General features: G+C 45.1%; 1 protein-coding gene across 2 annotated transcripts in view; it reads left to right on the forward strand.

Annotated features, from left to right (window-relative positions):
- Window positions 1-12,452, forward strand: part of ERBB4 (erb-b2 receptor tyrosine kinase 4) — a 590,650-nt gene that overhangs the window by 412,666 nt on the left and 165,532 nt on the right. For both annotated transcript variants that reach the window (XM_054515325.1, XM_036387293.2), the window contains exons 5-6: window positions 3,515-3,580; window positions 11,445-11,563. In XM_054515325.1, coding sequence (XP_054371300.1) covers window positions 3,515-3,580; window positions 11,445-11,563 — 185 coding nt within the window. The remainder of the gene's footprint in view (window positions 1-3,514; window positions 3,581-11,444; window positions 11,564-12,452) is intronic.

A 12,452-nucleotide genomic window follows, 5' to 3' on the forward strand; every position in this document is an offset into this window, starting at 1 on the left:
AGTGAAAACAATGAAACAGACACTTTTTAGTTCCCAGTGAGAAAAAAGGAAACTGGCAGCCTTTTCTTGCTTTATTGTTAAATATCTCTATTTAAATGCAAATCATCATCTGACACTGCCAAACAAAGTCATGTAACAGCAGCAGGCATGCAAGTTAAAAAAAATTTTAAAATGATGTTTTGAAGATGCTGAATTGCTTTTATTTCCAGGAGGAATAGAGGTGGCTGAATAAATTTTTGGCTGCATAGCGAGGCGAGGCTCAGCACATAGGTGCTTCAGATATAAGGATTTGTATTTTAAGTACAACTTTAACAGAGGTGTGGGCAGGCTCTCTAGTTAGGGATCACTTGGAGGGATGCTGAAGTTTCTTCTGTGTTATCCCACAGCAGTATTACAGTGGAAAGCCAAGTGTTTACAGAATGTTTTGGGACAAAAAGGGGCAGGAGCAGCCAAATTGCTGCCTTATTGTGCCTCAGGAATGTGTATTTACAAGTGACCTGTGCTTTATGGTGCTGTGTGCAGGGTCTCCAGCTTCCTCCCTGAGCACCACACCTCTGAGCCCAGAGAGGGATGAGACTGGACCTCAAGGAAGGACTGGGATAGAGGAGAAGCTTGCCTGAGGAGCCCACGTTGTGAGTGGGTTGTGGCTCCTGAGCTGCCCCAGCAGGGATGGGAGGGTTCCCTGAGTGTGCATCCATCCTGCTCCTCCTGCTGATCAGGAGTAGCTAGTTAATAAAACCCACCTCCAGGGGAACATTTCTATTCAGTTCAGCAAGTCCCAAAATCAGCTAACAACCTGTATCTTATCAAGGCTCATCTGTTAAAATTCTTCCTTTAATTTGCTGTTTACCTCACTATTCTGAGCTTTCATTCTTATAAATCAGTGTGGATATATTTGCTTTCTGTGCAGGGTTCCAGTAGTCTCTTAATAATCATAATAATCGTTATTACTGATTAAAGTTGCATTATTCATGCCAGATGGAGTGCCCTCCCTGTCAGCCAGAATGAGTTTGCATTTATGTAGTTATAGTACATTTGTGATCTAAATAAACAGATGGTAGAAGGTGACAGAGAATTATGTGCTGGTGATATCAGCAACAATGTTTCCCAAGTATAATTGCTTTAAATGAACATGAATGCAACAAGGAGCTGGTAGCTTTAACAAGGTAGTTGGCATTCAGTGTGGTAATTACCAGGCAGCATCATCAATAGCACCAGGAATGCCAGGGGAGGAGTGCTGGCTTTGAAAAATTAGTGACAGAGAGTCTGACTTCACATGGCCATCAGGGTGGGTTTGCTCAGCTCTGTAACATCTCACAGGTGTGGGCACGCTGCTGTAAGAGGGGCAGTGTTTATCTTTAGGGTGATCCAGCCTCAGCTGAGAGACATTTTGCATTTTCTCCAGCGCCAACTCCCATCAGGGCACATGGCAAGTATTTGATTTAGTGTAATGGAGCAGTGTTAGCAGCAGCAGCTGTTAATACACGATTGAAAGGATTGAACCTGGATCAGGTTCAAAGGGGAAATTCACTTAACAGAATCTCAGCAGTACTCAGTGATGTATAAAAGTTTAATCAAACACAAGGTTGGCTTCCTGCGATCAAAAGCGCAGCGATAAGGACTGTGCAGAGTCTTCCACAAGATTTACATTGGGTGTCTCACTCACCTCATCAGCTCTGGCTTTGTGAAGGGCAGGCCTGCCTGCCCCTCAGGCACTGCCACACCTGGGAGTGTGCCTGGACCTTGGCCATGTCCAGATGGCAGCCATGGAATGGGGTCTCCCTTCCCTCTCAGCCCTGACGGGTGTGGGACTGTCCGAGTGCTCTCTCCTGTGGTGCTGAAGTGCAGCCAGAGGAGAACATTCCAGCTCTACTCCTTGCTTGCCAGTCCCTCTCACATGGGTCAGCATTTTGCCATGACATGGACACATGAACTGAACTACCACCTCAGTCCAAGTGGATTTCAGTCACTAATTACTAGGTAGTTCATAAAAAGCTTCTGTTGCTAATGCTTCTTCTTACAGCTGTGTTTTACAGTGAAAGCACCTACAGTTCTTTTTCTTCAGGGACTAAACCTGTCAGTGTAGGCACAGAGTTTGTGGTGATTGGGAGTGGGGCTGGCCCAGCCTCATCCCCAGTGGGCACAGCTGTGCAGGACAGGTGAATGCTATTGAAGGGAACGAGCCATGGAGTGCCCAGGGGCACTGACCAACCACCAAAGGGAACAGAGGGCACACAGGTGCAGGGCATCAACAGGAGGGGATAAAAGGCTGGGCTGAAGAACAAGAAGGGCAGATGCTTGCAGCCTGCTGAGGTGCTCTGATATTAGTCTGCATGGGCAGGTGCCTGAAGCCTTCTGAAGAGGTGAGGTGTTACTGTGCATGGGTTGGAGCTTTCTAAAATTGTGTGGTGATATTCTGTATTGTGGTTGTCTCAGCTGTGACATACCAGCATGAGGAAAGATGATGGAGAATATCATGTCCAAAGTCTGAAGGAACATGAAGTTCCTTCTGAAGCACAACCAAAGGCAACTAAAGAACCAGCAGCCAGAAAAAAAACTCCTGTGAGCTTTGCTGTCACTGGGGTTCAAGGGGTTGCACAGGGCACATTTCCCTGACCATAATGTTGGACATGCAGACCGTGCAAGTTTGTGGGGAAGAGGGGGTGGCTTTGAACCAAAGACATTGAGTGGGATGTCCCATTGTTTGTAGGCACCCAGTTTGTGGGGAGTGGGGCTGGCCCAGCCTCATCCTTAATGGGCTGCAGCTGTGCAGGACAGGTGAATGCTATTGGAGGGAACGAGCCATGGAGTGCCCAGGGGCACTGAGCAACCACCAAAGGGAACAGAGGGCACACAGGTGCAGGGCATCAACAGGAGGGGATAAAAGGCTGGGCTGAAGAACAAGAAGGGCAGATGCTTGCAGCCTGCTGAGGTGCCCTGGTGTTACTGTGTGTGGGCAGGTGCCTGAAGCCTTCTGAAGAGGTGAGGTGTTCCTGTGCATGGGCAAATGCTTAAAGCCTTCTGAATTGTGTGGTGATGCTCTGTGCATTGTGGCTGTCTCAACTGTGACAATTGTTCAGATGAAATTGGACAGGAGGTAAGTACCTGTATAGCTTTTCCTGCATAGCCTCTCCTGCATCTCCTCTCCTGTGAAGGAATCAGCAGCTTTTACATAGGCTGGTGGAAAGCAATAGTGATGGCACTGAGTGATGACATTGTTCCTCAGTCCTCCAGACTTGCTCATACTTCTTTTTGGTTTAAAATGTCTGTGTCATTATGCATAGCAAAAAGGTATTTAGAGTATAAAGCATTTAGATAAGTACCTGTATTTCATAAAAGTTTGACACCAGGTCTGGTGTTTTAGTTGGGCCTTTTTTATAGGCACTGTTTCAACCTTGCTGTAGTATAAAAACCTTTCAAAGACAAGGTGGACTCTCATCTTTTCATTTGCTGGATGTTGAAGGAATGAAAGGAAGGCACATTTCCAATCTCTCTCTTTCTGTCTGTCCTGCAGGTGGTCGTTGCCACAAGTCCTGCACAGGACGGTGCTGGGGACCCACAGAGAATCACTGCCAGACCTGTAAGTGTGTAAGAGTGAGGAACAAAGGGCTGGAAAACAATGTAGCAGAGATCCTACTTGTTTTTTCTTTCAGTTGTGAAGGGATACTCTAAATTCTGGGTTCAGTATAACTCTAAAATGTACCAGGGTTTTTTTTCCCCCATATATTTTTATCAATAGATTATTTGCCTTTTTGTCCCTACCCATGTGAATGATATGTTTCTTTCCTCCCTTGGGATTTCTAAAACTCCTTATGCTAACTTGAATTTTCTTTTCACTACTGGGTGGCAACATGGAGCATGGCTCTTGAGAATATTGATGGCAGATTTGGAGCTCTTTAATGACCACCTGACATGGCAGTGTTCCTGATGCCAAAATACTCTGTTAATTTCAATGGTAGCCTGGGAATATTATCTTGCAGAACTGTTTTCTTTATAATAACTTCAGAATATATTTGAATTGTACTGAAAGAGAGAATAATAGTTTTTTTGTGAAGAAGTAGTAAGTGAAGGGTCAGTCATGCTGTGTTTCTGTCCTTGTGAATTTAGAGAGCATGAAAATGAATTCCTTCTTCCTTCCTGAAGGAGCTTTAAGTTCCTTCACATAGGCACAAAAGAGCCAGAAGTACAGTCACAATATTAGCAGGTAATAATAAAAGAGGAGAAAGTTGAGGGCTGTTTTTTCTACAAGTTTTTTTTTCTTTTTCCTGCTTACAAGAGAGTGAAAACCAGTTGCCTTTACTGGAATCACTCTCCCTGGGAAATGAAGTGGTTGCTGGGAGCTCCCCCACAGAACACTTTCCCAGCTTATTTCCTTGGCTGAGCTGTAAATGGGAGGGAAGGACTGTGACAAATGAGCCACTCCCAGGAGAGCACCCCAAGTAAGCTCTGAGCTAAGGAGAGTCAGCCCAGAGTCATCTGCCTCTTTCCTGGGACTGGGTAGGAACAGTGCAGAGATGCTGCTTTTGGGGGTGTTTTTGGGGGTTTTTTGGTTGGTTTTTAGTGTCTTAGAGTAAGAGATAGGATGGAGTTAGAACTGGCAGACAGCTTAAGGTGAATGTCTGATGAGTCTGAGCAGGAAATCCAAGCTGCCCTGCTGCCCCAGTACCTGCAGAGACCCTGCCAGGAGCTGCTTTCCCTTTAGGAGCATCAGCTGATTCTGCTGGAGAAGTTGCTCACAGTTACAGCTGTGTTCTTGTATCACTGCTTCATATTTATTTGCAGGCATGGTTAAAACCCCCTCAGGACATACTCTAGGACTAAGGGACAGTGATGCAGAGCAGATTCTTCTTTGTCTGAATTGAGCTGGGACATCTCCTTCCTCTGCTTGCAGTCTTTATGAAGGCACTGAGGAAGTCAGTGCTCCTTAACCAGGAAAAGAAGTAGATTCTGGGTGTGCTTAAGTAGATAATGGAAAGGGACTTAAACCCTACCTGACCAAATTGTTTTATATCATGATTAGAATTAATTCATGTTGGTTTTTTTGTCCCCTCTGGCCTGATGAGAAGCTTGTTTTTCTGTTAAAACTAGTAACTTTGTAAGAAGCTGCATAACCCATCCAAATGGGTAGATTTATTCAGGCCTTCTGTGGTTATCGTATCCAAGAATAGTTTAAAATAGTTCTTTGCAGTTATGTTCTGTAAGGAGCCCATGATGCAGGTTCAGGCTGTGTCTCCAGCCTCATGGCAAGTCCAGCTGTGTTCCTGCAGAGGTCCATGTGGCAGGATCAGCTCCCATGGTCTCAGCCTGCTCTCAGATAAGGGAGCTGATTGGTGGATTAAAGTGGAATTAACAGGGAGGGAAGAGCTTGTCTGCAGGGCTGGGAAGGCAGGAGCTCAGCAGGGCTGCACAGAAGGCTGGCTCCAGGAGTGACAGCTCTCAGTGGCTGCCCTTGCAAATCCAAACAGTGGGGGGACAGGCTAAGGCACAACCATGGGGTTAAAATATTAAATTAAGAAAAGCCATAACCCATCCAAGTGTCAGGGAGATACACAGATCACACTCTTCTTCTTGAGTAGCTACTCCACAACCTTCAAGCCCACTCTGAGGGTCAAGGACAGGAATTAGTTTTACATCACAGACTTCTTCTCTGCCTCCATGGCCTCGCTGCACCTTGGACAAGCAGCAGCATTGAAGGAAGAGGCTGGCAAAGGGTATTTCTTCATTGGGTTTTTGCACAATGTGTTTCCTTCAAAATGAGTGAAGCAAAGAGAGAGAATTTGAGTAGGGGCTCAAAACATAAAAATGCAAGTGGGATTATGCTTTTTCTGCCTTAATGTATGATTTTAAAAGACATACCTGGCTTTTGGGCTCACAAATGTTGTTAGATACAAGCTGTGTTGTGCACACTGTGTCTACCTTAACCCTGTCACCTTGGATGCACTTCTGTCCAACACATGTAGGAAAATGCTCCAGCAGTGCTACATCCAGTGCCAAACCATTTTGATCCTAGAAACAACTCAGAGCTTCATTTTGATAATTTCTTTCTTTTTTTTATTGAGGATTGAAGCAAAAAAATTTAATGAGCCCCCCTCCCAAGATAAGATTTAAATTATTTTCCTGGGAAAGGATAAAAAATGAAAGATCTTAATCCGTGTCTTTCATTTCAAATTACATATGGAAAAAAAAACCAAATCCCTTTGTTTTTTTCATGAATATCATCTACCTAGCTGCTTATGTTGCCTTCCAGCAATGTCTTTGCTGCTAAGTCTGTCTGAAACAGCACCTGCATCTAACTCTGTTCTAATGTCTCTCTAAATGTGACAAGAAAATTCATGTATTTAAGAAGACAATTAATAGGAAATTTAAGCCAAGCTGTTCTGTTAGAAGATAGAGAAGATAAAATTCAGGATGCTGTTATACACAGTTAGCAATCCTTTTTACTTTTATAATTAAAATATTAGTAGATGCTAATAGGAGGGATTTGAAATTGAGATGATATAACTTGTTTCAGTGTCAGGAAAATCTAATATGAAAACACTTTAAAAAAGACTCTGTTTTTCAAATTGTTTTGGGCACACACTGAATAGAATGCAAACCACTTTAAAAAATAATAACAAATGCCTTTGGAAGTTACTAATTAAATTTGAAAATCTATGGTTAGGTTGTTAAAATTTTTGCTGTTCATGTCTGTTAAGAGTTTGATGCAGAAATTAAAACTTTTACAATTCAATATATTATTAAAGTGACAGATTATGCACTTTTTTCCCAGAGGATTGTAACTGAAAACACAACAATCTAAATTAGAATATAGACCCAACTAAGGGAATGCAAAAAACCAAATATAACCTATAAATCAAACCTGAAACACAAAACATGTAGCAAGTCTCAAGTGCACCTTGACTCTGTGTAGGCACAGGAGTGTGGTCAGGGCACAGCTGTATTTATACTGTCCTTGTGCAGCTGGTGTTGCTGAGAAGGTGCCAAATTAAAGCAGCCAAAGGCAAGCAGGATCCTGGTGGGGCACACAGAAAGAGCTGAACCAGCAGCTGGGATCAATCAGGGAAACCCACACTTCTGCTTGGAGCCAGCATCTTTAATTAAAACCCTTGTACTGCTTTAGCAACTTTGCATGTTGGGAACACTTCCATTGATTTCAGTTACTTCCCATTTTTGCCCTCATGGATTGGTATTGTCCTGACACAATTAAAGATGAGGGGAAAATATAAAGGAGACTGATCATTTGCACGTGTACATGAAGTGGTCATTTCATCACAGTTTATTGCAATGAAATGTTGGTAGAAGTTGACAGTCTCACCCAGGAATCCATCTCAATGCACAGCAAATTTTTCAGGACTTGGGTGTTTATCCTTTGGTCCTGGCCCTGACTGTGACAGTTCTGTGCAGTTGAACCCTCCAAATTCTTGGGATCACGCACAGGCATCTGTAGGAATCCAGGCAGGTAGTTGTGCTGACCCTCAAAAAGTCTAATTTGAAGCTTGGGGTCTCAGCTGGGATTAGTGAAGCTCTCCTCACTATTGTGTTGGGTGAAGATATGAGTGCCAGGCACCTGAAATGCCAAATAGTTTGACATTTTGGGAAACATTTATAATTCAGATAGGTCTTGAGTTACAACTATGAAATCAATTTATTGTATTGGGGGGGGGAAGCTTGTTCCCTTTTAAACCAGCGCAGCTAGGGGTTACCCCTTGAGAATGATTGCAGGAAGCTGAAGTGGTGAGTGGTGTTTATTGGCATCTGAGCAATCAGATTGTTTCAGGCCTTCAGAAAATAGACAGAACTGCCTTGTGTTTATTTGGCTTGGGGAAAGACCTTAAGTCCTTAAGATCCAGAGCCTGCCAAGCTCATTAATGTCTTGGTGTGTGTGGTGCCACTGAAGACACCTGACAGGTTCTCCATAGACCTGGGCCTTCAGTAGCAGCTATAATGCAAATATGGCACACAGTGAAGCAGGAGATAGATAGGATATCTTCTGGCCTTTTCCTAGAACAACACACTGGCATTTCTGTGGGCATTGTTTGTTTTCCCTGAAAAATAAACAACTAGGGAAGAACAGCGACACACCTTTGCTTTAATTAATTTCGCTTCAGAAAACCCACAGTGTTCCCTATCCTGAACAGCATGGTAGAGGCCCTCTTTGAGCTGGTGTCTAACCAGAAGCAAAATGTGCTTTTTGAAGGCATCCAGTTCAAATATTGTGCTGAAGAGAGGAAAGAGAGGGCTGTGTTCCCCCAGATCAGCCCTGGTGTGAATGGCCCATCCAAGATCAACCCCAAAACCTTGATTTTATCAGCACTGTGGTCCAGCCAACTGAGCTGTTCCTCCAGGAGGAACCAGTGGCTCCATGGACAGGGTGGATGTTGTGGCCCACACCCAATAGCAGCTGGTTCTGGGTAGATAAATCAGAGATTAATTTGGTGGCTCAGGATTACCCACACAGAGGGGCTTTACGCCAAAACTTCCTGGGGTTTAAGTAGAATGTCCAAGAGCTGTGGGGCACAGGAAGGATTGCATTTAGCAGTGGGCCTCCATGCATGGCCTTGAGGCACAGCCACGAGGTAAAATGTGGCTGTGGCCATGTCAAAACACAAGTGCCATGGTGAGGGCTTGGCAGAGCCTTTGGGTGGTGGCCCTTGGCTCCAGGAGCAGCTGCTCCCTGGGCAGTGGCACAGGTGACCACAGAGGGTTTGGGTTTTGGGGTGAACTGAATGGCCTCTGTGCCCTCCACTGGGAATTTGGGCCTTCCTTCAGGTCAGGGTAAGGCTGGGATTTGCCTCTCTGTGAGGCACACAGTGCCCAGTCCAGGGCAAATCCTGATCTGGTGGAAAACAAGACACACTCACAGACTAGGGAAGGAATTTGTTCATTTTCATGAGCCAAGACTGTCACACAGTGTGCTGGTGGCACACAGCCACAGGTGCCATTGTTTCACATCTGTCTTAATGTTTATCAATACTGTCACTTAAATAAACAAATCTTTTTAATGTGCTTCTCTGGCAGTGTTGACAGTAAGTGCCTTCACAGAATTTCCCAAATTCCTCAAATTAGATTGCAAAACCACAAAAGCCTTTTCTTTCTCTCTGGGGGTTTTCCTCTGGTATCAGCAAGATGAAAATGCTCTGAAAGTGCATTGTTTTATTCTGTAGATCACAAACAATCCCTTCTCTTTAGTTATTTACATTTTTATGTCCTAAATAAATATGTAGCAAGAACTTTCAGCATTACCTTAAGTATTTCTGGCAAGTAGTGAAGGGATTTTGGATCAGAACGTACTTATAAAGCTGATACTTATACATTAAAATAGTAGAATCGAGCAGAAAGTTGGATGGAATTTTGTTTTTTCTTACTTCCTGAAAAGTGTTTTTCATCAAGAAGTAATTAAATGCTTTTAAAAAAAATAGGTGTTGAAGGTTAATTGCAGAGTATCATCCCAGCTTTCATCAAAAGACAGCTGACAGCACGGTAGGCAGTGGTGGCTGGTTTAGTTTGGATAATATTAATTTCTTTTTCCATAAAATAAAGATTTCAGCCGAGTGAGGGAGGGGAGGTGGATGGGCCACTGGGTGACCATTCTTTGCACAAGGTTAAGCCCTCAGTGGTGTGGAACAATCCAGCTGGTAGATGTCCTTGCTCCATTCTGTGAATGAAGGCAGGATTGTGTTAGTTAGAAATAGCAAGCGGTGTTTCCAAATGTGCTCCAAGGTTGCAGTTTGTTCTGCTCCCATTTGCCAAAGGGATTGCCACCAAGGGCAGCCTTTAGCTGTGACACTGGTGGTCTCACTCTGAATTTCATTCATTTATTCTGTGTTGCTGTTCTTGGTGGGGAAAACTCTCATGCAACTGGTGGGCTCTTCTGTTATTTCTGGGGGCAGGGGAGACAATGTCAAAACCTGTTTTAAAAAACTAATGATTTGAGAGTAACATTCCTTAGGAATTTCCAAGGGTAAGAGGGCACACTAAAAATTCCTTTTCCACAGTCCTTGAGCAATATGTGTGGCCATAAAGAGGGTTTCATGCAGGCGTTTTGGATACAGATACTGTGCAGATACTCTGAATACAGGTGTCCTGAAGATGTTCTGGATACTGGTCTCCTGCAGGCATTCTGGATACAGATGTGCAGATGTTCTGGAATACAAGTGTTCTGCAGACATCCTGCATCAAGAGATATATAGGTTGGATATTAGGAAGAGGTTTTTCACTGTAAGAGTGATAAAGTTCTGGAATGGTTTGCCTGGGGAGGTGGTGGAGTCGCCATTCCTGGATGTGTTTAAGAAAAGCCTGGATGTGGTGCTGGGTGCCAGGGTTTAGTTGAGGTGTTGGGGCATGGGTTGGACTTGATGATCTTGAAGGTCACTTCCAACCTGGTGCTTCTGGGAATTCTGGAATACAAATGTCCTGTAGGCATCCTGGATGCAGACGTTCTGGATGCAGGTGTCCTGCAGACGTTCTGGGTCCGGGTGTCCTGCAGACGTTCTGGTCCCAAGTGTCCTGCAGGTGTCCTGCAGATGTTCTGGGTCCGGGTGTCCTGCAGGTGTCCTGCAGATGTTCTGGGTCCGGGTGTCCTGCAGGTGTCCTGCAGATGTTCTGGGCCCAGGTGTCCTGCAGATGTTCTGGGTCCGGGTGTCCTGCAGGTGTCCTGCAGATGTTCTGGGCCCAGGTGTCCTGCAGATGTTCTGGGTCCGGGTGTCCTGCAGGTGTCCTGCAGATGTTCTGGGTCCGGGTGTCCTGCAGGTGTCCTGCAGATGTTCTGGGTCCGGGTGTCCTGCAGGTGTCCTGCAGATGTTCTGGGCCCAGGTGTCCTGCAGATGTTCTGGGCCCGGGTGTCCTGCAGGTGTCCTGCAGATGTTCTGGGTCCGGGTGTCCTGCAGGTGTCCTGCAGATGTTCTGGGTCCGGGTGTCCTGCAGGTGTCCTGCAGATGTTCTGGGTCTGGGTGTCCTGCAGGTGTCCTGCAGATGTTCTGGGTCCGGCTGTCCTGCAGGTGTCCTGCAGACGTTCTGGGCCCGGGTGTCCTGCAGGTGTCCTGCAGACGTTCTGGGATCCAGGTGTCCTGCAGACGTTCTGGGATCCAGGTGTCCTGCAGACGTTCTGGGTCCAGGTGTCCTGCAGGTGTCCTGCAGACGTTCTGGATCCAAGTGTCCTGCTGGTGTTCTGGATCCAGGTGTCCTGCAGATGTTCTGGGATCCAGGTGTCCTGCAGGTGTCCTGCAGACGTTCTGGGATCCAGGTGTCCTGCAGACGTTCTGGGTCCAGGTGTCCTGCAGGTGTCCTGCAGACGTTCTGGGTCCAAGCACCAGCACCACTGAGGCGTCTCCCTCCCTCCCTGGTGGTTTTCCCAGCGCGCTGTGGGTGTTTCCCAGCGCTGGGAGCAGTCACAGAGCTCTGTGCCTGGCCCCGTGTGTGACGCTGTCCCTTTTTGTGCCCTGCAGTGACCAAGACCGTGTGTGCAGAGCAGTGTGACGGGCGCTGCTACGGGCCCTACGTCAGCGACTGCTGCCACCGCGAGTGCGCCGGCGGCTGCTACGGACCCAAGGACACCGACTGCTTTGTACGTGCCGTCTGCCTTGTTCTTATTCCTCTTTCTTCTTCTTCCTGCCAATCACTCTGCAGAGTCTTAATGCTTTAATCCATGAAATTCACAGTTTCACCCTTCTAATGTACTGCATGCACGCTCACAGATTCAGGATGCAAATTTTAGCTTTTAGGATTTTTTATATTCTATTAACATCATTTATCTACTTAATATTACTCATTAACAGATCTATGAGATTTGTAAATACAGATTGGGAACTGTTAATATGCTTATCTCTGATTTTTATCTTTTTCTTTTCCAAAATTAGCTTTTAGAGGTGACAGCAGATTTTTAAAAGTATTTGTCATTATATTTGAACATGGCTTTTATTAATGCTCTGTGTGCTTTTCATATCAAAGGCAGGAGTACTATTTAGATTCTCTGTGCAAGGTGTTCCCTGTTTCTGCCAGACTTAATTTAAATTCAGGTTTTTTACCGGGCGTGCTTCTTTGTGGAGATGGAAGGAAAGTGGTTCCCAAAACGCTCTCCCTCAAGTGCATATTACTACATGTGTGCTTCAGATGGAAAGAAGAAATGGCTTTTTCTTTAAAGAAATACAATCTAAATATCAGGTCTTTATAAAATCTGTCTCGTTTCTAATCCATTATTTCTAAGAGTTTTAGCAGCCTTAGAACCCAAAACTGATCTCAAAAAAATGTGTAGCTCATCACACTGGGTCAATGAGACAAGTTTTACTAATGGTTTCAGGGAAAGCAAACCTAGGTCTAAAGTAGAGTCAGAACCTGCACAGAGAGGTGAATTTTCAAAGATACCCATGTGCTCAAAGAGACAAATACCTGTGAAGTTGACTGCCAGGTGAGTTGGGAGGAAGGTGTGGAAAATTGCATATATTTTGAAACTGTGG

Source organism: Molothrus ater, chromosome 7 (assembly GCF_012460135.2).
Source record: "Molothrus ater isolate BHLD 08-10-18 breed brown headed cowbird chromosome 7, BPBGC_Mater_1.1, whole genome shotgun sequence".
Taxonomy (NCBI): Eukaryota; Metazoa; Chordata; class Aves; order Passeriformes; family Icteridae; genus Molothrus; species Molothrus ater.